The 21274-nt window shown below is 55.1% G+C and overlaps 1 protein-coding gene across 1 annotated transcript in view; it reads left to right on the plus strand.

The window, feature by feature from the left end:
• Nucleotides 1-11319, plus strand: part of IGSF21 (immunoglobin superfamily member 21) — a 277093-nt gene extending 265774 nt beyond the window's left edge. Inside the window, exons 7-10 of the mRNA XM_040229409.1 lie at nt 9275-9360; nt 9725-9917; nt 10329-10367; nt 11097-11319. Of these exons, the coding sequence (XP_040085343.1) occupies nt 9275-9360; nt 9725-9917; nt 10329-10367; nt 11097-11170 (392 nt within the window). The 3' untranslated portion in view covers nt 11171-11319. The remainder of the gene's footprint in view (nt 1-9274; nt 9361-9724; nt 9918-10328; nt 10368-11096) is intronic.
• The last annotated feature ends 9955 nt before the right edge of the window (nt 11320-21274 follow it).

The following is a 21274-nucleotide window of genomic DNA, read 5'->3' on the forward strand; positions in this document are numbered from 1 at the left end:
TTGTACATGTACACCTAATATGCGCCAGCAACATATGCCAGGGTCCTCTCATTCACTCTTCAAGGGCAGTTTACCATGCAGTCCCATTTTACAGGTGAGCAAAACTGAGCCTCACTTTGGTGGGATCCCTTCCTTTGAGCCACCAACTTAGAAGCAGCAGAGCTGGAATTCCCAGCCCTTCTGTTGGTGCCTTCTCCACTTCCCCCTATGCCAGCCACTGAACCTACCAGCCCCAGGACTGGGCACCCTTGCTGGCTATGGGTTAGTTCTCTGAGGACCCATAAAAAAGTCCCTTTGATTCCCAGAGGCCAGTTGCCCACACAGAAAATGATCATAAGGGCTAACTAGCATTTACTGAACACCTACTGCATACCACAGACCATCGCTTTCCTCGTACGAACCCAGCAGATACCCCGATTGTTAACCCCCGTGGTCACTCAATGAGGTTAGGGCTAGCAGTGTCCCATAGCACAGAGGAGGCAACTGAGACGCGGGGAGGTGAAGTACGCTGTCCACGGTGAGTAGGGCAGGGCTGACTCCAGCGTGTTTTGCCCCTAGCCTCCACTCACTGAGCTGCCTCTGGCGTCTGCTGTCCTGGCGCCTGCTGTCCCGGTGCCTGCCGCGTGAGTGCCATTTGCTCTTCACGCCAGGGAAGCTCAGCAAGCACCCGCTGCGGGCAGGCCCTGTGTCAGGCTCCAGGGTCTCTCCCACGCAGAGCATGCCCAGGCCCCTCTCCCAGGCTCCCCACTCTGCCAGGCAGCCCCGCCCCCCATTTCTCTGGACCCTTCATCCTTCCCAGAGTGCTTTCTTGCATTTGAGCCTCCCTGTCTGCAAGATACAGTCTACTTCCAGGCTGGCAGTCAGAGCAGCCTCGACCCCTCATCAGGAGGCTTTATCCGTGGAGGCCACCCCAGCTTCTCTCACCGAAGCCTTGGCTTCCCATGAGAGTGCTCCCTGGCCCACCCCAAGAGAATGAAAAAGATGAGAGCAGATGAGGCTTCTGAGCAGCCAGAAAGGGGAAAGTGCAGCTCACCACTCCCCGTGATGGAGCGGTGCTGCGCCCAGATGGTTCCTCCCTCCACGTGGAGCCTCCTTGACACACACCCCCAGTCGTCCTCACCAGAGCAAGAGAAAGGCCGGCTCACAGGCAGTGGACATGATGGACACAGGATTAGGGGACCCGGCAGGGCCACCCAGGAGAAGGGGCCAAATAAGCTGCGTGAGTGAAGAGACCCTCAGGCTGGCTTCCTGTCTCATCTCAACTACTGTCCGTGGGTAGGGTCTCAAGCTTCTTGGGACTCTGAGCCTCGTTTCCTGACCTGCTGAGCAGGAAGAGCAATTATAACCTCGTGTCTGTGTGGGGCGCACCGTGGAGCCAGGCTCTGTTCCGGATGCTTTCCCCGCAAGATCTCCTTGCAGGGACCCTACAAGGTGACTGGGAGGTGCCATCAGTGTCCCCATTTTATAAGTGAGGGGACTCGGGCTGAGAACAGCTCTCCTTGGGTCACCCAGCCAGGTCTGACCCCAGAGCCTGTGCTCTTAACCACTGCGCCCTACTGCTCACCGGTGTGGCTGTGGGGAGGAGCCAGGGAGCCAGTGGCTGTGGCCAGTGGATGGTGGTGTGAGCCAGAGGGGTCCTGAGCGAGGGTCTGAGCATCACACAATCAAGGCAGCCTGCACTCTGGCCACGGCGGTGGGAAAGCATGCTGCAGAGATGACCTCAGGGCAGGCGTGCCAAGCACCTGCTCAGGACCTTAAAGATCAGGCCAGCAAGGGTGGGGGCATGCCTCCCTGTGCTTTCCCTTTGTGTGCATGTGTGGGCGTGTACGCATGAGTGTGTGAGTGTGCGTTTGTGTGCGTGTGTGTGTGTGCACGCGTGTGTATGTGCGCCAAGCTGCTTCAATCGTGTTCGACTCTTTGTGACCCTATGGACTGTAGTATTCCCCCTGCCAGGGATGCCCCCTCAGCTCAGATGCCATTGTCCCCAGGAAGACAGAGGCCTGGTGGTCCTAGAGTCCGTGTCAGGAGACGGCAACTCCCTTCTTCCCATTGATCAAACCAGAACGCTTGGAGTCACCCACTTCCCCCCCCTTTTCTACTTCCCCACAGCCAAGCCATCCTGAAAGTGAAAGCCACTCAGTCATATCCAACTCTTTGCAACCCCATGGATTATACAGTCCATGGAACTCTCCAGGCCAGAATACTGGAGTGGGTAGCCTTTCCCTTCTCCAAGGGATCTTCCCAACCCAGGGATCGAACCCAGGTCTCCCGCATTGCAGGCGGATTCTTTACCAGCTGAGCCACCAGGGAAGCCCAAGAATACTGGAGTGGGCAGCCTCTCCCTTCTCCAGAGGGTCTTCTCGACCCAGGAGTTGGGTCGGGGTCGCCTGCACTGCAGGGGGTTCTTTACTGAACGCCCTGGTGGCTGCCCCTCAGAATCGACCCCACCGCCACCCACCTCGTGGTTTCCTTTCCAGCCTCCCCATCTAAGCACCGGCAGTTCACGCTGGATCCGCGCAGAAGCTCCAAACTGGCCTTTCTGCTCCCGCTCGCGTCCTTTCCTATTCTCCACCCTGCTGCTGCTAAGTCACTTCAGTTGTATCCGACTCTGTGTGACCCCAGAGATGGCAGCTCACCAGGCTCCCCCATCCCTGGGATTCTCCAGGCAAGAACACTGGAGTGGGTGGCCATTTCCTTCTCCAACGCAGGAAAGTGAAAAGTGAAAGTGAAGTCGCTCAGTCGTGTCTGACTGTTAGCGACCCCATAGACTGCAGCCTCCCAGGCTCCTCCATCCATGGGATTTTCCAGGCAAGAGTACTGGAGTGGGGTGCCGTGACTGATCTAAAATATAAATCCACGTACACACCCACCCAAAACCCTACGATGGTAGACAGATTGATAGGAGAAAAGACAGTCCAGAAATAGAGCCACATACAGTCAGTGGGTTTTTGACAACGGTCCCCCAGGCTGTTCAATGGGAAGACAGAACTCTTCTTAACACGTGGGCCTGAAGTACGGGATACACTTAAGGAAAAGATGAACCTGGCCCCTACCTTGCATACACACGATTAATCCGAGATGAGTCACAGACCTAAACGTGAAACCCAGCGTCATAAAAACCTCTAGGGCAAAACACAGGAATATATCTTTGTGACATTGAAGCGGGCAAGGATTTCTTAAAAAGGTCACCCAAAGCACTAAATGCAAATTTGAAAATTGGTGAATTGGACTTAATCAAAATTCAGATCTTCTGCTCCTAAGAAGACACTTTCAAGAAAATGGAATAAGGTGAGATGAAAAAGCGAACTACAAACTGAGAGAAAATACTCTCGACACAGATGTGTGGTGAGGGATTTATAGCCTGAATATACAAAGAACCACTACAGATCGATAACGCCTAATTTTTAAAGAGAGGACACACAAATGGCCAAGCAGCATATAAAAAGGCGTATAAATAACATCGTTAAGGAAATAAAGACGAAAACCTAAGTGAGATACCGTTCACAATGACTAAAATGCCTGCAGTAGAAAGATGGACAGCAGCAGATGCTGGCAAGGCTGTGGGATAGTAAGAACCTTCACGAGCGCAGGGTGTGTGAGACAGCACTGCTGCTCCGCAAACTGGTAGTTGCTCACAAAGATAAGAAGACTCCTCTGCCCCATGACCCAGCAATTTCACTCGTAAACGCTTATCCAAGAAGAATGAAAACCTACATCCACGAAGACTTGGGGCTTCCCAGGTGGTGCTAAAGAATCCACATGCCAGTGCAGGCCTTGCGAGAGATGTGGGTTCGATCCCTCGGTTCGGAAGAGCCCACGGAGGATTAACCGGCAACCCACTCCAGTATTCTTGGCTAGAGGATCCCATGGACAGAGCAGCCTGGTGGGCTACAGTCCACGGGGGTCCCAAAGAGTCACCCACGGCTAAACACACACAAAGACTTGGATGTTCACTTCTCATCAATACAGAGGAATAAACTCCTGAGACGCCATCAACGTGGATGAAGCTCAGAACATTGTGCTGAGTGAAAACAGACAGCGGTGTACGCACTGCACGATTCCATCTGTAAGAGCTGCTAGGACATAAAACAACCTCTGAGGATAGAAAGCAGAGCAGTGTTTACCTGCGGCCGGCAGAAACTGACTGGGAGGAGGTCTCAGGGGACCTTTGGGGGGGATGGGAACGTTCTCGAATTTCAACGGGAGAGTGGTTACACAGGTGTTCACATTTAGTAGGGTTTATCAAATTGTGTTCTTAAGAACAGCACGTTTCCCTTCTGTGAGCTTCATCACAATTTAAGAATATATGAAAGTCAAACAAAGCAACCCAAAACAGACTGCGTCGTGTGTAAGCTTGCACCCCCATGGAGCTCATCTTTCACGCTCTCCTCTGCTCCATCTGCTCCTGCCACAGGGTTCTCCTTACCCTTCCTTGAATACACCCAGCTCAGGCCCACCGCCATGACTTTGCACTGTCCTTCCTTTCTGCCTGGAATAACCTGATCCCAGGTCATCTCCATCCCCCCTTCACCCAGGTCTCTGCTCACACTTTCTACCCCAAGGCTCTTCACTTGAACTCTCTTTCCCGGTCTCCTCTTGGCCCTCCTCGAACTCCTTCCCTTGCTTGTTTCCTGGCATTGCGTTTATCTCCATCTGCCAGTGTGTGTGAGGCTTCCCAGGTGGCTCAGTGGAAAAAAGAATCCGCTTATCAGTGCAAGGAGATGCAAGAGATGAGGGGGGATCGATCCTTGGGCCGAGAAGATCCCCTGGAGCAGGAAATGGCACCCCACTCCAGTACTGTTGCCTGGAGAATCCCATGGACAGAGGAGCCTGAGGGGCTACAGTCTATGGGGTCGCGAAGAGACAGACATGACTGAGTGTACATGCAAGAATATGACATATTTTCTTATTGCCTGGATCCTGCACTGGAAACTAAGCTGTATGTGCATAGGGTCTTATTCACATGGTACAGGGCTCAGTGAAGATTAAACAAGGCAGTGCATCCGAAGTGCTTCCCACAGTGACAGAGCAAGGACTCGGTAAATACAGGCGACCATTGTTATTCATTACTGTGTCCCCAGCATTGCCCTGCAGAGTGGCCAGTACAGATTAGGTGTCCAGCAAAGAGCTAGATACAGCACAGGAATGAAAGCGTGGGTGGCTGAGCGGATTAGTAGGGTGACGGGTAGGCATCCGGACAGATGATGGGTGGAGAAATGGATGCCTGGGGGACATGGAGAAGAGATGAATAGTATGATGGAGTGATAGGTGGAGGGGTGGACAGAATGAATGCTTGGAAGGCTGGAGGGGTGGATGGAATGAATGCTTGGAAGGCTGGAGGGGTGGATGGAATGAATGCTTGAAAGGCTGGAGGGGTGGACGGAATGAATGCTTGGAAGGCTGGAGGAGTGGACGGAATGAATGCTTGGAAGGCTGGAGGGGTGGACAGAATGAATGCTTGGAAGGCTGGTGGGATGGACGGAATGAATGCTTGGAAGGCTGGAGGGATGGATGGAATGAATGCTTGGAAGGCTGGAGGGGTGGATGGAATGAATGCTTGGAAGGCTGGATGGGTGGATGGAGGGAGGGAGGGATGAATAAGTAGGTGGATGAGTAGGTGGGTGAGTGAGTAGATGACTGTCTTCATGAAGACCCAGAATTCCCACGGTGAAGGGCCCAGAAGAGCTCTCCCATGAGCTTTCCCAAGGCTAATGTTCAGCAGCACGCTGCGGGGGGAGACAGCGGTTATAACATCGGGGCCTCGTGCACGCCCCTGAGCAGATGCACACCAGTTCACATCTCTGTCTCGTCCCTCCCGCTCACTGTCATTTTCAGAACAGTTTCTCAGAGTGGGGTAGTGGCCTATTCTCCCCATGTACAGGTGAGAAAACTGAGGCCCAACACGTTGAACTGACTCATGCAAGTCACGTAACCAGAGACTGGAAGACAGGCCTCAGTCCTGGGTCTCCAGACTCCCACTCTTTCCACATGTCCAGGAATTGAGAGGAAGGAAATCCCAGGGTCAGAGAACCTTCCTGTGGGTCCTTTCAGTGATGAGTTCTAGGGGCAGGAGAAGGGGCCCAGGACCGGCCTGTCAGGAGCTGCCGAAAGGCGTCAGCGTGCAGTGGAAGGGTGTGGGTGGTGGCCGCTGGCCTCCCAGCAGCTCCTGCTGCAGGTCAGAGGGGCCACCTGCCACCAAGGCTCTCACTGGCTGGCAGCTGCCAGGGTCAGGCCTGGAGGTAGGAGGGCAGAGCAGACCCCTCACCTACCCACCCCATGCCACACAGGGTTGGCTCCACCCGGGAGCTCAGCGCAGCAGGGGAGGGGTCTGGCTGCCCACGTGGAAGCAGCTCCCGCCTCCTCCACCCCGGGCTCTGAGCGCCCCCTAAAGACCGATGCACGCTCAGGTCCTGCTCCGGCCACGTCTTCGCTGTCTGACCTCCTGGGAGCCAGTTATGTAACCTGCAAAATGAGTTTCATGGCAACTTGCTTCGTAATCATCAGGATGAGGGCGAAGGCTGAGGATGGTCCTAGAACGGAGTCTAGTGCACGTCAGGCGCCAGATAAATGTGAGCTCCCTCTCCTGGGGGCCAGGAGGCCCAGGCAGGCCGGCCTGAAGCAGGTGGGCGGGGCCTGTAGAAAAGTGGGTGGTTAGGAGTCTGACCCAGGAGCTGTCTGCTGCTCCTGCTCACGTGTCTCCGGTGGGTGGGGTGGGGGCTCTTCTATGCCCCCTGCTGGCTGCAGCGGGACGGTGCCGCCCGTTCAGGACAAGAAGAGGAGACAGACAGTCCCCCGCAGTGCTCCTCACCTGCAAAAGGACCTTGACAGCGCTTGAGAGTTCACGAGAAAGGCGAGAAAGTGACTTGACTCCCCTAGGCCTTCCTTGCCTTATGAGGACAGTCTCAAGACATTGGAGGTTTAAATGAGATCATGCATCCTAAGGTGCTTAACCGAGTGCCTGGCACTCAGGATGTGCTGGACAAATGCCCTCAAACCCACACCGTCTCCCAGCACTCCTAACAGCCCAGCATGGTGGGCGGGCAAGGGTTGACATGGCTGTTCCCATCCTGCATTTGGGGAAGCTGGGGAAGGGACTGGTCCAGGGGCGCATAGGGACTCCTCTCCTGCATGGTGGATGCAGCAGTGGGAGCCGCCCCCGCCTCCCCCGTGGCTCCGTCCCCTGGCGCGGCCCGGCTCTTCCCCGATGCGTCTCTCCGCCCCGTTCCCGGCTCTCCCCCGAAGCGTCTCTCCGCCCCACGCAGCCCTTCAGATGTCTTGCTCGTGATTTAATTAGCAGTCCTTTGGTGTCATTCTCAGAGAATGAAATTGGCAGTGCCTGGGTGATCACTCCCGTCCGCCAGCTGCTCTGAGTTCTTCTCTGAGAGCTCTGAGTGGGAAAGAGAGGTTTCGGGAGCTGGTGGGGCCGATGAGGAAACCCCGGGGCGGCCCCAGAGCCTGGCGACAGAGCTCTTCTGCTGCCACCCCTGGAAGGTGTTCACAGAGAGGCACAGAGCGAGGCCCTCCGATCTAAACCCTACCTCTTTCCCTGGCCGAGAAATCTGCGGGGTCTGGCCCAGTCCACACCCCCAATACCCCCGACCTTCAACTTCAGCGCCATGGCCTGGCTGTTCCCTCTACCTGGAACCCTTTTCGGGAGCTTCCTCTCAGCTGACATAGCAGCTCGGAGGAGGAGATACTCAGACCCTGACTCCCCAATGGTCCGAGTCTCCAGGATGCTAAGGCTCTCTGATAAGCTCTTGTTCACGTACTTACTTTGTATCGAATGTCTCCCCTGCTAGAGTGTGAGCTCCGTGTCAGCAGACACACGCCTCCATCACCACCGTGTCCCCAGCCCTGCCGAGCAGCTGGCTCAGTAATTCTTTGCTGGATGAACGAGTGAGTGATGGAAGGATCTGGCAGACAGAAGCTTGGTGTGAAAGTCACGGGAGGAGAAACTGGCTCTGTGGGTGACCTTGAATAAACCCCTTCATTACCCTTGGGCTATGGTTTTTCCAGTAGTCATGTATGGATGTGAGAGTTGAACTGTAAAGAAAGCTGGGCGCCGAAGAATGGATGCTTTTGAACTATGGTGTTGGAGAAGGCTCTTGAGAGTCCCTTGGACTGCAAGGAGATTCAACCAGTCCATCCTAAAGGAGATCAGTCCTGAGTGTTCATTGAAAGGACTGATGTTGAAGCTGAAATTCCAATCCTTTGGCCACCTGATGCAAACTGACTCATTTGAAAAGACCCTGATGCTGAGAAAGATTGAGGGCAGGAGGAGAAGGGGACGACAGAGGATAAGATGGTTGAATGGCATCACCGACTCAATGGACATGGGTTTGAGTAAACTCTGGGAGTTGGTGATGGACAGGGAGGCCTGGGGTCCTGCGGTTCATGGGGTCACAGAGAGTTGGACACGACTGAGCGACTGAACTGAACTGAACCCTTGGGCTTCAGTTTCCCGATCTGAAACCTGGGAGGATGAAGCCGGTGATCTCCGTGGCTCTTCCTGCCCTGATAGTCTCTAGGCCCGCCTTGGGCGTCGTGTCTCCCAAGTTCAGAGACGTTAAGGGGCTTGAAAGAAGTGATGCCAGATGGGGAAGAGAATCAGGAGGGCACAGACCAGGCCCAAGGAAGGAGATGGCTCCCCCCATATTTTGCTACCTTCCACTCACCTCCAATCCAGAGATTCCAGAAAAAAAGAAAAAAAAAAAAACCATGGGTCAGATTTACCTGGAAGAAAGTGCTCTGGGGCAGGAATGATGAGACCCGACATTTGGCCCTGGTGCTTGCTCACTGCGTGACCTTTGGCAAATTTCTTCCCCTCTCTGCGCCTCAGTTAACTCAACTGTACAACGGGGATGACATGGCAAGACCCCAGCTCACAAGCGTTTAGTGCTCATAGGAGTTTGAGTTTCTAGCGGTACTGGCTGCTGGAGCAGGTTCCTCCCTGTTTGCAGCTGAGTCATCTCTGAGTGGCACCTCCCTGGGGCATCCCCGAATCCCCGTCCCCCGGGCGTCTGTGATCTGACCCCTTGTCGCACTGGCGTGCGCTCGTCTTCTGCCGGCACTGAGTGAACCCCACCAGGGCAGGGGGTGTGTTCTGGGTGCCATTAAGTCCCCAGCTCTCAGCCGGGGCTCGAGAACCGTGTGTGAGTGAGCGCACTGGATGGGAGCCTTCTCTTCCGTTCCCCCGCCCCTCCTTTCTTGGCTGAGTCCCCTCTCCCCCGCGCAAACACACAGCCCTCTGACCGGGCCTTTTCCTCCTTTACAGTTGCCCCCAAAGGACCCAAAATCATGATGACGCCCAGCAGGGCCCGGGTCGGGGACACCGTGAGGATCCTGGTCCACGGGTTTCAGGTCAGCCTCGCTCTGAGCAGCTGAGAGGGGCGGGAGGGGGGCGGGGCCCCAGCTCCCTCCCCTTGGCCTCCAGCACCGCCAGCGGGCCCCAGTCTCCTAATGTGCCTGATGGCAGAGTCAGCCTCCTGAGAGACGCATGCACGGCTTTGTCCGCCCATCTGCAGCTCAGAGCCCCGCGGCATGTGGGCTCGACCTTCTTTTCAGCCCTAGAGTCCTCTTCTTCCCAAGGTTCCGGGCAGCCGCTCCCAACCCGTTGGATGAGAATGTGTTACCCGCGCCCCGCCAGGCCCTGCCTCTGGCCCCCTTCCCGCTCTGGCAGGAAGGGTCCTCCTGTGACCCCGCCCTCCCCTGCTCTGGCCAACAGAACGAGGTCTTCCCGGAGCCCATGTTCACGTGGACGCGGGTGGGGAGCCGCCTGCTGGACGGCAGCGCCGAGTTTGACGGGAAGGAGCTGGTGCTGGAGCGCGTGCCCGCCGAGCTCAACGGCTCCATGTACCGCTGCATGGCCCAGAACCCGCTGGGCTCCACCGACACGCACACCCGGCTCATCGTGTTCGGTATGCTGTGCCAGACCAGGGGGTCAGGAGGGCTACCCAGGGCTGGGTGGGGTTGTCCCAAAGAGGTGGGCGCAGCAGGGGCCCAAGTTCCCCAAATTTGCCCCCAGGAGGTGCCCACGGTGAGGCACTGGAGTGCTGCGGGTGAAACAAAAGCAGCTTTGGAGCTTGGGAGCCCTGGGTTCAAATCTCAGATTTCCCACTCGGTGACGGGGCAACCCTGGGCAAGCGGTTTCCCCTCCCTCAGTCTCTCCCTCTGTAGAATGGGGCCAATACCTCCCAGCCCGCAGACGCCGTGTGCCTGCCCTGAGAGGCGTGGTGTCGTGACGGTCAGCAGGTGCTGGATAAGGGGCCTCCTTTGCCGAATTCTGAATGCCGTCCGTACTCTAGTTCTCTTTCTGTTCTTCCCGACAGAAAACCCGAATATCCCAAGAGGAACAGAAGACTCCAATGGTAAGTCTCCAACCTCGGAGCTTCTAGCGTGGAAGCTCTGGTCCTCCAAACGCTCCCTTTGCCTGCCCTTGCCCCTCCCCCAGGCCTTAGGCGCGTGATTGTCCTCTACCTGGGCAGAATCTGGGTCAAAGGTCAGGAGTGGGTACTAAAGCTGTTAAGGGGGACCCAGTATCCCTAAGCAGCCAGCAGGGATCTCCAGGGACCAGGTCTTTCTGGGAGCCCAGCTTCCATGACCCCAAGAGGATGTGTTCAACCCTGACCCTTGGGTTGTGGTCTGGGGCCCTTGGCCATTTCGAAGGATGCTGGGCACGCAGACCAATGCCTCAGCAGGGTCCCTTATGCTGCCCCTGTCTCCAGGCTGGCCCTGACCTGGAGACCAGCCCGTGGGGCCCGGATGCCCCTCCCGGGCCTGCAGCCCTCCCCTCCCCACACTGAGCTGACCCCACATCTCCTGATGCGTCCCCCCACACTCCTGGTCCCCACTGCAGGGTCCTGGGGGCCCCCAGGGAGCCCGGCCTGCGCCCAGCAGGCCTGGGACAGGGAGGGGATCACACCCAGTCAGCTGGGACTGACGGCAGGGCTGGGGCTGGAATCCAGCGCGCCCCAGCACTGAAGCGCAGAGTCTCGTCCAGGGCCCTCCAGAGCTCCAGGGTCCCCAGGGCCCACAACCCCGCATGCCCCCGAGAGAGGCGGCGCGGGGCCCCTGCCCTGACGCCGCTGCCCCCGCAGGCTCCGCATCTGGCCCCGCTGGTGTCCGGCTCACCTTGGTGCTCGCCCTGACAGTGGTCCTGGAGCTGACGTGAAGGCACGGCCTCCGCTCCATCCGGCACTGGCGTCCCTGCGACCGGCTTTCTTTTTTAAACTATTTCCAGTCTTGTTCTTAGTCTCTTTCTGTCCGTGTCTTGGCTCCTTCGGTCAGTTTAATTAATACAGAACACTTTTCCCCACCTCCGTCTGTGGCTCTCAATTCTTCACGTTCTATAGCAGCAACGGGGCGCCTCCCGGCATGCAGCCTTGGGACAGGCAGTGACGGGGTGACGGGGGGCATGCTCCTTCCCGGAGGAGGGGTGGGAGGGCAGCGCCTTGTCTCATCCAGATCCTGGCGGGGGAGGCTGCCAGAGACTTTACTCAGGAAATCGAAGCTCCCTCAGGGCCAGGTGTAATAGTCAGCTCTTGCCACAATGATGCTGCATAACAAAGCAACCCGAACCACAGAGGCATGACATAACAGGCATTAATAATTATGTTCACGTTCAGGATCAAGTGGTTCAGCTGATCTAGTCTGGATTCTGCAGGAGGAAATGGCAACCCACGGCAGTACTCTTGCCTGGAAAATTCCATGGACAAAGGAGCCTGGTGGGCTACAGTCCATGGGGTCACAAAGAGTCGGACATGACTGAGCCCAGCACCGCAGTCTGCATTCAGCTGCAGCCCTGCTTCAGGCAAGAGGCTGTCTGGGCTGGATTCCAGGCTTGGGGTTGGACTTGGGTCTCCTCCCTGGGTGTTTGCTCTGGGGCCCAGGCTAAGGAGGTGGTGGCTGATCCTCTTATGGTGGATCATCAAAGCTCACGAAAAAAAAGGCAAACCAGGCAAGTACATTCATGGCATCTGCCTATCAGGTCCACTCTCTTCAGCCAGGGTAAGTCACATGGCCAAGCCCAGCATCAATCAGGGTCACACGTAAGTCAGTGGTAGAGGTTCCAGAACTTCTTACTCAGCTACTAGACGGTTCGCCAAGCCATTCAGCTGTTGGAGGGAAGGACCGAGAGTGTCTGGGGGAGGGTGGCCTCTCTGAGCCACGGCCCAGACCTGAGAGTCGCCAAGGAGAGACCTGGAAGAGTGTGTTATTCGGCCAGGAGAAGCTGGGCTGCAGTAACACACTGACCCCAGAGTCTTACTTGATTAACACAATAAAAATTTTATCTGGGCTCATGAAAAGCCCAGGGCAGTCTGGGTAGTCCTCTGCAACACGCAGCTTCTGGAACCTGCCCGGCAGAGGAGAGGGTGGCGCACAGAGTGATAGCCCACAAGGACGTTCATGCTCTTTTTTAAATTCTTTATAAACTTTTTATTTTGTCTTGGGGTATAGCTGATTAACAACGCTATGAAAGTTTCAGGTGAACACCAAAAGGACTCAGACATACATATACCTGTATCCACGCTGCCCCATGACATGTGCGGTACAGCAGGTCCTTGGTTATCCATTTTAAACACAGCAGTGTGTCCACGTCCATCCCAAACCCCCTAACCATCCCATCCCCCCGGCAACCATAAGTTTATTTTCTAAGTCTGTGAGTCTCCTAAGATGCTCACATTCTAACCCCAAGGACCTGTGAATACGTTACCTTATGTGACAAAAGGGATTTTGGCCAACGTGATTAACTGAAGGATCTTGAAGTGGTAAGATTGTCCTGGATTATCCAAGCGGGTCCAATCACAAGGGGTTCCTTATGAGAGGGAGACAAGAAAGCAGCAAGCAGGGGGAGCTGTGATGACAGAAGCAAGAGGTTGTCGTGATGCTGGGAAGGCGCTGTGAGCCAAGGAATCCAGGCAGCCTCGAAGCTGGAGCAGGCGAGGAAACACTCCCCCCTTGAGCCTCCGGAAGGAACCAGCCCTGCCAACAGCTTCACTCTGTCCGGCTCATCTCAGACTTCCCATTTCCAGGACTCTCCTAAGAGAATAAATTTGCCTTGTTTTGCGCCTCCAAGTTGGTGGATAGGAAACTGGCACAGTCACCCAGGATGTTTTTCAGGCTCAGGCCCCGCAGCGGCAGGGTGGTGGGGGTTTAGTTGCTCAGTCGTGTCCGACTCTTGCGACCTCATGGACTGCAGCCCACCAGGCTCCTCTGCCCATGGGATTTCCCAGGCAGGACTACTGGGGCGGGTTGCCATGCCCTTCTCCAGGGGATCTTCCCGACCCGGGGATGGAATCTGCATCTCCAGCACTGCGGGCAGATGCTTTACTGATGGAGCTACAGGTGAAGCCCACAGGGGCAGAGACCCCGATCACACAGACCCACCGACCTGGGGGTTGCCCTGCCACTTCCACCGCATCGCTGTTTTTTTGGTTTGGGGGTGTTTTTTTTGGCCAACATGAGCTGTAAGGCCAGCCTGGATTTAAGGGATGGCGTACTCGACTCCACTTTCGGGTGAGAACTGCAAAACCATACGGCCTAGTGTGTGGATACAGGTCAGGGGGCAGAAGTAGGGCTGTGCTCACAAGCCACAACAGCCCCACTCTCCCAACTGGACATTCTAGAATCCTGGTTTCCCAGCCACCACGCCTCATATTCTCATTTCAACTGGGAAGCCCAAATGTCTCCTCATGGCAATTTCTCTTTTAAAAGTGTGACAACTAAATGATCCATTCATACAATACACATTTGCCTGCCTGCATCCTGCAAGCAACCGTGAAGAAGTCGGTTTCCAAGTGTTGAAAGGTCCCTCATATCCATCACGATCAACATCCAGGCCAGCTCAGCAGCAGCCACCACGGAGCACCACCTGCCTCCCCAGCCTCCTTCCTTCCTCCCCAAAGCCCTGCTCCGTCTCACACGAGCCGCCTGCCGCCACCCCTGCTGCCTGCAAGCAGTCCTACCTAAGCCAGTGTTGCACAACGCCTTTGCCTGTTGTCTGGAAGGAATAAAACAAGATTTGTTCCTTCTTTTTACCTTACTAGAGGGAAGCCCATGTAGGCATGAAATTGGAATCACTTTGCCCTATTAACAGCTCTGGCGCTGGGTTCCTCGGCCCTTAAAATGCATCACCATCTCAGCAGCAAGCGAATGAGCCACGTAAACTGGGAGGGGACACGCCCAGAGAGAGTCACCTGGGAGGCCTGCCGTCTGCGGGGGACGGGGTGGCCATCTGCTTTGGGCTCTGCGTTTGAGGACACTGAGCCCTGAGCAGGCTAGAAAGGGAGATTTGTCCGACCTAGGGCTGCGAGGATGCCAGGTGGGATGGGTGACGGCGAGCCCGGCCTGACAGGGAGACAGATGCTTCCTTTATTTGTCTGCCTGGCTACTCACTCATTTGACAGACTCTGAACACCCCTCTGGTCTGGCTGCAGACCAGCTGGGCAGACCCTCCCATAAACAGCACCGAGTCCCTGCAGAACGACAGACTCTAGGAAAAGAGGAACTGAGATGCCACGTGACAAGTGTTAGAACAAAAACATCAGAGAGTGCAATAGGGTCACAGAAAGGGTGCAAGACTGTCCTGCCTGGGGAGGCCCGGGGGGGGCTTCCAGGAAGTGGTGCCCTGGCAGCCAGGTCTTGAAGGAGAGGAAGGAGCATCAGAGTCAATTCTGCCACCTTCCCAGTTTGGCTCCAGGTCAGTGGGCCCAGCTGTCAGTTGGTGCAGAGACCCCTGCTGGGCCTTAAGGGGGGCCAGCCCCCTTCCTAGCGCATCAGCCAAGGGGTCAGTCCTCCTCCCGTCAGCCAAGCACTCAGAGTCAGGCTCATCAACAAGAATGTGGCAGCTGGGGCTCCCCATCACTAGGCTACAGGAAGTTGGCATGGGGCTAAGTGCTGAATGAGGAAGAAGTAGGTAGAATGAAACAAGAGACAGAGGAGAGTCAGAGAGAAGCAGAGACAGACAGAGAGACAGAGACAGACAGAGAGACCGGCCCTGACGCCCACCGGGGGCGGCCGAGCCACAGTCAGCCCAGAGCTGGGGACTTTTCCAAAAGCACTTAAGCTATTATGTCAGCTATCACGCCCTTGGTCTCCTCCAGGGAAGACAGCCCTGAGTGATGTGTGGAAGGAAATGGATGTGCAAAATACACGCACTTTTCCCAAATGGGCCCGATCGCCAGCGACAGGCCTGAATTTCAGCACACACAGTGGAGCCCCGGGCGGGCAGCTGCTCCTGGCCTTGCGGCTGAGCTTCCTGGAGGCCGCCTCCCCCGCCTCGCCTCTGCTCCCGCCGCCCCCTCTCCCCTGCCCCCGGTGGGCTGTCCCCACCCCAGGCTCTCATTCCCTCCTGCCTCTTCCTCCGTGGATCTGGAGGCCCCAGGGCCACAGACAAACAGCATTTTGGAAGAGCCCTTCCCTAATCTCGCATCCCTACCCTCACCTTCTCAAACAACCTCTCCCAGAGACCTTCCTTCTCTGACCTCAGGGACTGTCCTTCCCCCGTGACAGCCAGGGTTTTGAAAGGCTTTGGAGTTGAAAGTCTTTGAGGACTCAGACAGCAGCTTAACCACATTCCCACTGCAGCATCCTGGGCAAGTGGCTTAAGCCATCTGAACTCAGCTTTTCCAACTATAAAATGGGGATAATTATACCCTGTAAAGGTGACGCTAGCGGCAAAGAACCCTCCTATCAATGCAGGAGACATAAGAGACACAGGTTCAATCCCTGGGTTGGGAAGATCCCCTGGAGGCGAGCACGACAACCCACGCCAGTATTCTTGCCTGGGTCATCACAGGACAGAGGAGCCTGGCAGGCTATAGTCCACAGGGTGGAAAAGAGTCAGATACGACTGAGGCAGCTTAGCACACGTGCACACACACCACTCACAGGATGTGCGCAACAAGTTAAATAGCAACAGTTCCACACATAAGAATGTGCATAAATATCAACATCCTATATTTAGGAATTTACCACGTACCGGATCTTCCCTACCAGCTAAAGGCTGTGCCAAGCACTTTGCATGTATCATCTCGTTTGATCTTTACAACAACCTTGAGGTATAGGAAGCATTAGATTCATTTTCCAAGTAAGGAAACAGGCTTAAAGTGGTTACATAACTTGCTGAAGGTCACACGGGAAAATAAAGGCCTGGACCTGAGATCCAGACCTAGGAGAGATGTACCAGGTACTTTGCTCGTTAGCTGAGAAGCCCAGCACAGAGTCAGGTGTAGACCAGAAACTCAGTGGATTTCGTTTTTCCTTCCTTCTCCCTGGAAACTCCTCCAAGGCAGATGGTTCTTCTAAATATTCTAAGGATCTCAAGGTGGTCAGTCCAGGGCCAGGACCCTGTGACAGGTGTTTAAAGAGGTGAGCTCTAAAGCCAAACTCTCCTGGACTCAAATTCTGTCTTTAAAAGCTGTTGACTAGCTGTGTGGCCTCAGGCTATTTTACAAAAAAAACGTCTTTGTGATTGGGTGGCCTGTCTCTAGAATGAGGCCCATAACTGTACTCAGCTCTTGGGGCTGAATAAGACAGCGCATATAAAGTACTTAGAAAGAAAGTGTCTGGCATGTAATACGTGCTCAATAAATATCACCTGTCATTCTCACTCACTTGGCACAAGTGCTAACATTAATCTCCATCCTTTAGTAATAGATAAAAGATACCATGTGACCCTTCCCCCCAAGGTCACTCTGCCTTTAACTCATGCCAGCCAAAGGAGAGGGGAGTGAAGAAGGATGGGAACAAGCCTGCAGTTACAGAACTCAGATTCTTACAAGGCTGTGGCAACCGGTCCATACCACAGCCTTCCAGGATAGGCGCTCCATACTCGTTTGATAAACAGAGCAAGGAGCCTCGGGGCGGGAGGGGGCCGGGCCCAGAGTCACGCAGCTGTGGGTAAGCAGGGGCCCGGCTGGAAATTCCATCCTCTTCACGCACATCTCCCTCCCCTCACACTGAGTGGGAGGATACAGCCGCCCCCCACACCTTGCATCCTCTGGGGACGCCAGCAGAGGACCACCATCTCCCCTGGGCAGGGGCAGCCTCGGGGGACAGACAGCAACCTAACAGAAAAGGGAGGAAGGAGGGGGCGGGCACGCCCTCCAGACCCGCTGGGTGCCACGTAAGGCCCATCCCTCACCCCCTCCAAAGGAACGACCACTCCCTTCCAGCTAAAGCAGAGGTACGTGTGCATGGCTTCGGACGGTACGCAAGCACGCAAGTCACGACCCCATGGACCGTAGCCCGTCAGGCTCCTCTGTCCGTGGGATTCTCCAGGCAAGAACACTGGAGTGGGTTGCCATGCCCTCCTCCAGGGGGTCTTCCCCACCCAGGGATCGCACCCGCATCTCTTGTGCCTTCTGCATTGGCAGGCGGGTTCTTGATCACTAGCGCCACCTTGGAAGCCTTCAGAAAGGTACGTCTACCCGTACTACAGCTGGGAAACAGAGGCCCTGAGCAGCTCTCCCCAGGGTTGCAGAACCTTAGCGGCAACGTGAGGACCAGAAGCTGCGTTGACTCACCCTCACCCTTTTTACTGGAATGACACTCGGTGATCTGCCTGGTAAAGAAAATATCAGCTCACCCAGTGGGTGCTTCTTTCACCTCTCTGGGGACCTCGGTATCTGTACTAGGGAAGAGTTCCAGGGCTGACCAGACTCACAGGAAGCGAGGAAAGCTTCTGCAGCCAGAGTGGGCCTCTCCGAGGGCTGGGGACCATGCCAAGCAGGCTGAGATCCCAGCCTGGTGGGCCCTCTGCTGCCTCCTCCCAGGATGAGAGCCGTCTCCCCGGGGGGACCCAGACGGGGACCCACCCTCAAAGGCAATGACCTTGATCCCGCTTGGAACCCTCCTAGGCTCAGGATATGGATTTGGGTTCTAACAACCCTGAGGGCTTTTGTGAGAGGTTCCTGGGAGAGATCCTGCAGGAATCCAGGTCTGAAATAACAACTTTGCTTCACTGGGCACCTGCTTCCGTCTTTCCTTTTTTTCCTCAATTTCTCCGAAAATATATATATATGAGTGAATGTGTGTGTGCCTGCAAGTGTCTGTGTGTGTGTGTGCGCGCGCGCGCGCGTGCTTTGAGGTTGTTCCTGGGGGACTATTAACTAAGAATAATTTATCCAAGAAATTTGTTATGTTAGAATTACCAATTAGATATGATTATAACTTGCCATGGCTAACACGGCCCTACGGTTGGAAATCTGAATCCCATTAAAATCTAATTAGCATATATTAAGTCGAAGCCGGTTTTCCTGCAGTGCGCCAGCAGGTTTGAGCAGCGCTGGGCCCGACAGGAGGACTCACTGCCCACTTCAGCACGTGGGCCACATTGCCCACAGCGCCCAGAGGAATGCCAGGAGGTCTCTGGGCAACTTTTCCTAAACTGGGGAGCAGATGGTCCATGCCGACAGACAGGGGCAGCTCAGAAAGTGGACTTGCATTCCACGCTCTGACCCTCGATAAGTGGCCAGAATCCAGGGAGAATTATCTTTGACTGGACAAGACCCTGATGCTGGGAAAGATTGAAGGCAAGAGGAGAAGGGGATGACGGAGGATGAGATGGTTGGATGGCATCACTGACTCAGTGAACATGAGTTTGGGTAAACTATGGGAGTTGGTGATGGACAGGGAGGCCTGGCGTGCTGTGGTCCATGGCGTTGCAAAGACTCAGACACGACTGAGTGACTGAACTGAACTGAACTTACACAGTCAGGGTGCTCTGGGGTCACAGCTCTGGGCTAAGGCGGGGGGTTGGTTTTGGTAGCCCCTGGGGGCAAGTTAGCTTTGGGGCTGAATGTTAGCCTCAGACATGGATCCTTCCATGGGCTTATGGTCATGGTGGTCCTGACGTGTAGGACTTAGCTGCTATCTCCTGGGACCTAGAAAGCCCCTGGCTCAGGAACACCAAACACTTACTGGGCTCCTACAGTGGGGCTTACTTTCTTACTCTCATTTAGTCTTCATAATCAAGAAAAGACCCTGATGCTTGGAAATATTGAAGGCAAAAGGAGAAGGGGGCAACAGAGGACGAGATGATTGGGTAGCATCACTGATTAAATGGATGTGAATTTGAGCAAACTCTGGGAGATAGTGAAGGACAGGGAAGCTGGCACGCAGCAGTTCTTGGGGTTGCAAAGAGTTGGACTCTAATTAGCAACTGAACAACAACAACAAATCCTCTTAAGCAATTCAAGGGAAAAGTTCTAGTATATCCCCATTTTACACACAGGAAACCTGAGGCTTAAAGAGGTTAAGGAACTTTCTCAAGATCATGTAGCCATTAAGTGGCAGAATCAGCGTTTGAATACAGGTGACTCTTTTTTAAAAGCTCTCTCTCTCTCCTAACATCTTGTTGCTGAAATAAACGACATCCACTGCAGATGGTGACTGCAGCCATGAAATTAAAAGACACTTACTGCTTGGAAGGAAAGTTATGACCAACCTAGACAGCATATTAAAAAGCAGAGACATGACTTTGTCAACAAAGGTCCGTCTAGTCAAAGCTATGGTTTTTCCAGTGGTCATGTATGGATGTGAGAGTTGGACTATAAAGAAAGCTGAGTGCTGAAGAATTGATGGTTTTGAACTGTGGTGTTGGAGAAGACTCTTGAGAGTCCCTTGGACAGCAAGGAGATTCAACCAGTCCATCCTAAAGGAAATCAGTCCTGAATACTCATTGGAAGGACTGATGCTGAAGCTGAAATTCCAATGCTTTGGCCACCTGATACGAAGAGCTGACTCATTTGAAAAGACCTGGATGCTGGGAAAGTTTGAAGGCGGGAGGAGAAGGGGACGACAGAGGATGAAATGGTTAGATGGCACCACCGACTCAATGGACATGAGTCTGAGTAAACTCTGGGAGTTGGTGATGGGCAGGGAGGCCTGGCGTGCTGCAGTCCATGGGGTCACAAAGAGTCGGACACGACTGAGCGACTGAACGGAATGGAACTGAACTCTCAGGTCAGGTCAGGCTTGATCAATGCCCTCTGCTGCCAGGAGGGGGAGACAGTGAGACACAGGGAACAGGGCAGACTGGGATGTGTTAATGGGTGTGTTGACGTCAGCTACGGGGTCACCAGGGGACGTTCCAGGTGCAGAATAAGACCCCCAAACGATGATGCTCCATAAAGATTGCAATCATCCAACCACAAGTTTTTGAGGGTTAAGGGGGAAAAAATCCTTCTTTTGTGCAAAAACTTATGGAACCAGATCAGATTATTACTAGCAAATATTGTCTCCGTCGCTCCCACCTCCAGGATGATGTATGCTCCACCCCTGCCCTTCCTTCTGCCTCCCCAACCCTGCTGGTGTTGGGCATGGCCACGTGGCTCTCTCTGGCCAGTGTGATGTTCGTGGGTGCTCCAGGAGCGGGGACTTTGAGTCTGCTTGACTGTTAGGGCTTCTCCGTGGGATGTCTGTCATCCCCAGAACACGCCTCAGGTACCCAGGGTTCAAAGACGACGAGGGTGAGAGCTGCACAGAGCAGATCTGGCCTCAAGCCTCAGCGTGAGGCCAAGTCCAGCAAGGCCAGTCTAGATCAGCTGCAGCCCAGGGGGCCACGCGTCAGAACCCATGCTTCTTGCTAAATGCCACTGAGGTCTGGTGGTTTGTTACACAGCAAGAGCTGACTGACATACCCAAGCTGAATAAAGACAAAAAGCAAGCTCTCCTGATCAAGCGAAGGAGACAGGACAGCCCTGCTCTCACCCCAGAGGCCCCTCCCCGTCCATCATCACCAGCCTGACGTCTAACCTCGTCACCAAATGCTTTGCTTCAGCTGGTTTAGCCTCCCAGCCCCAGCCCCAGTTCCAGACCACACATCATTTCTGGACTTTCTCCCAGCATCTGTCCTGGTCCCCCCAACCCAACCATTCTGCCTCCCTCAAAGCACACTCAAACTCAGCAGGGGACTGGCACCCACATACTCCCCAGCCTGCTCCTCTCTGCAAGCTCTGGCCTCAACCCTGTCCCATTCCGAGGCTCTTTCACCCCTAGCCGGCTGGCAAGGGGGTGAAACGTGGAAGGAGGTTTCCGGAAGCTGCCTGTCCTAGGCTGCAACCCACACTCGGACGGCCACCCGAGGCCTAGTCACGCCTGTGTCCCCAGACGCCTTCCACATCTTCCCCCAACAGCTGGGCTGACTCCCTGCCCCCAGCCCCGAGCCCGCAGGAGGGACGCGAAGCCCAGTGACCCACACCGAAAGCCCAAGCTGCACATCCTCCCCGGTGGGAAGTAGTGCCTGCTACTTCCTGGGACTGAACTGTGCTCG

Source organism: Oryx dammah, unplaced genomic scaffold (genome assembly GCF_014754425.2).
Source record: "Oryx dammah isolate SB20612 unplaced genomic scaffold, SCBI_Odam_1.1 HiC_scaffold_27, whole genome shotgun sequence".
NCBI lineage: Eukaryota > Metazoa > Chordata > Mammalia > Artiodactyla > Bovidae > Oryx > Oryx dammah.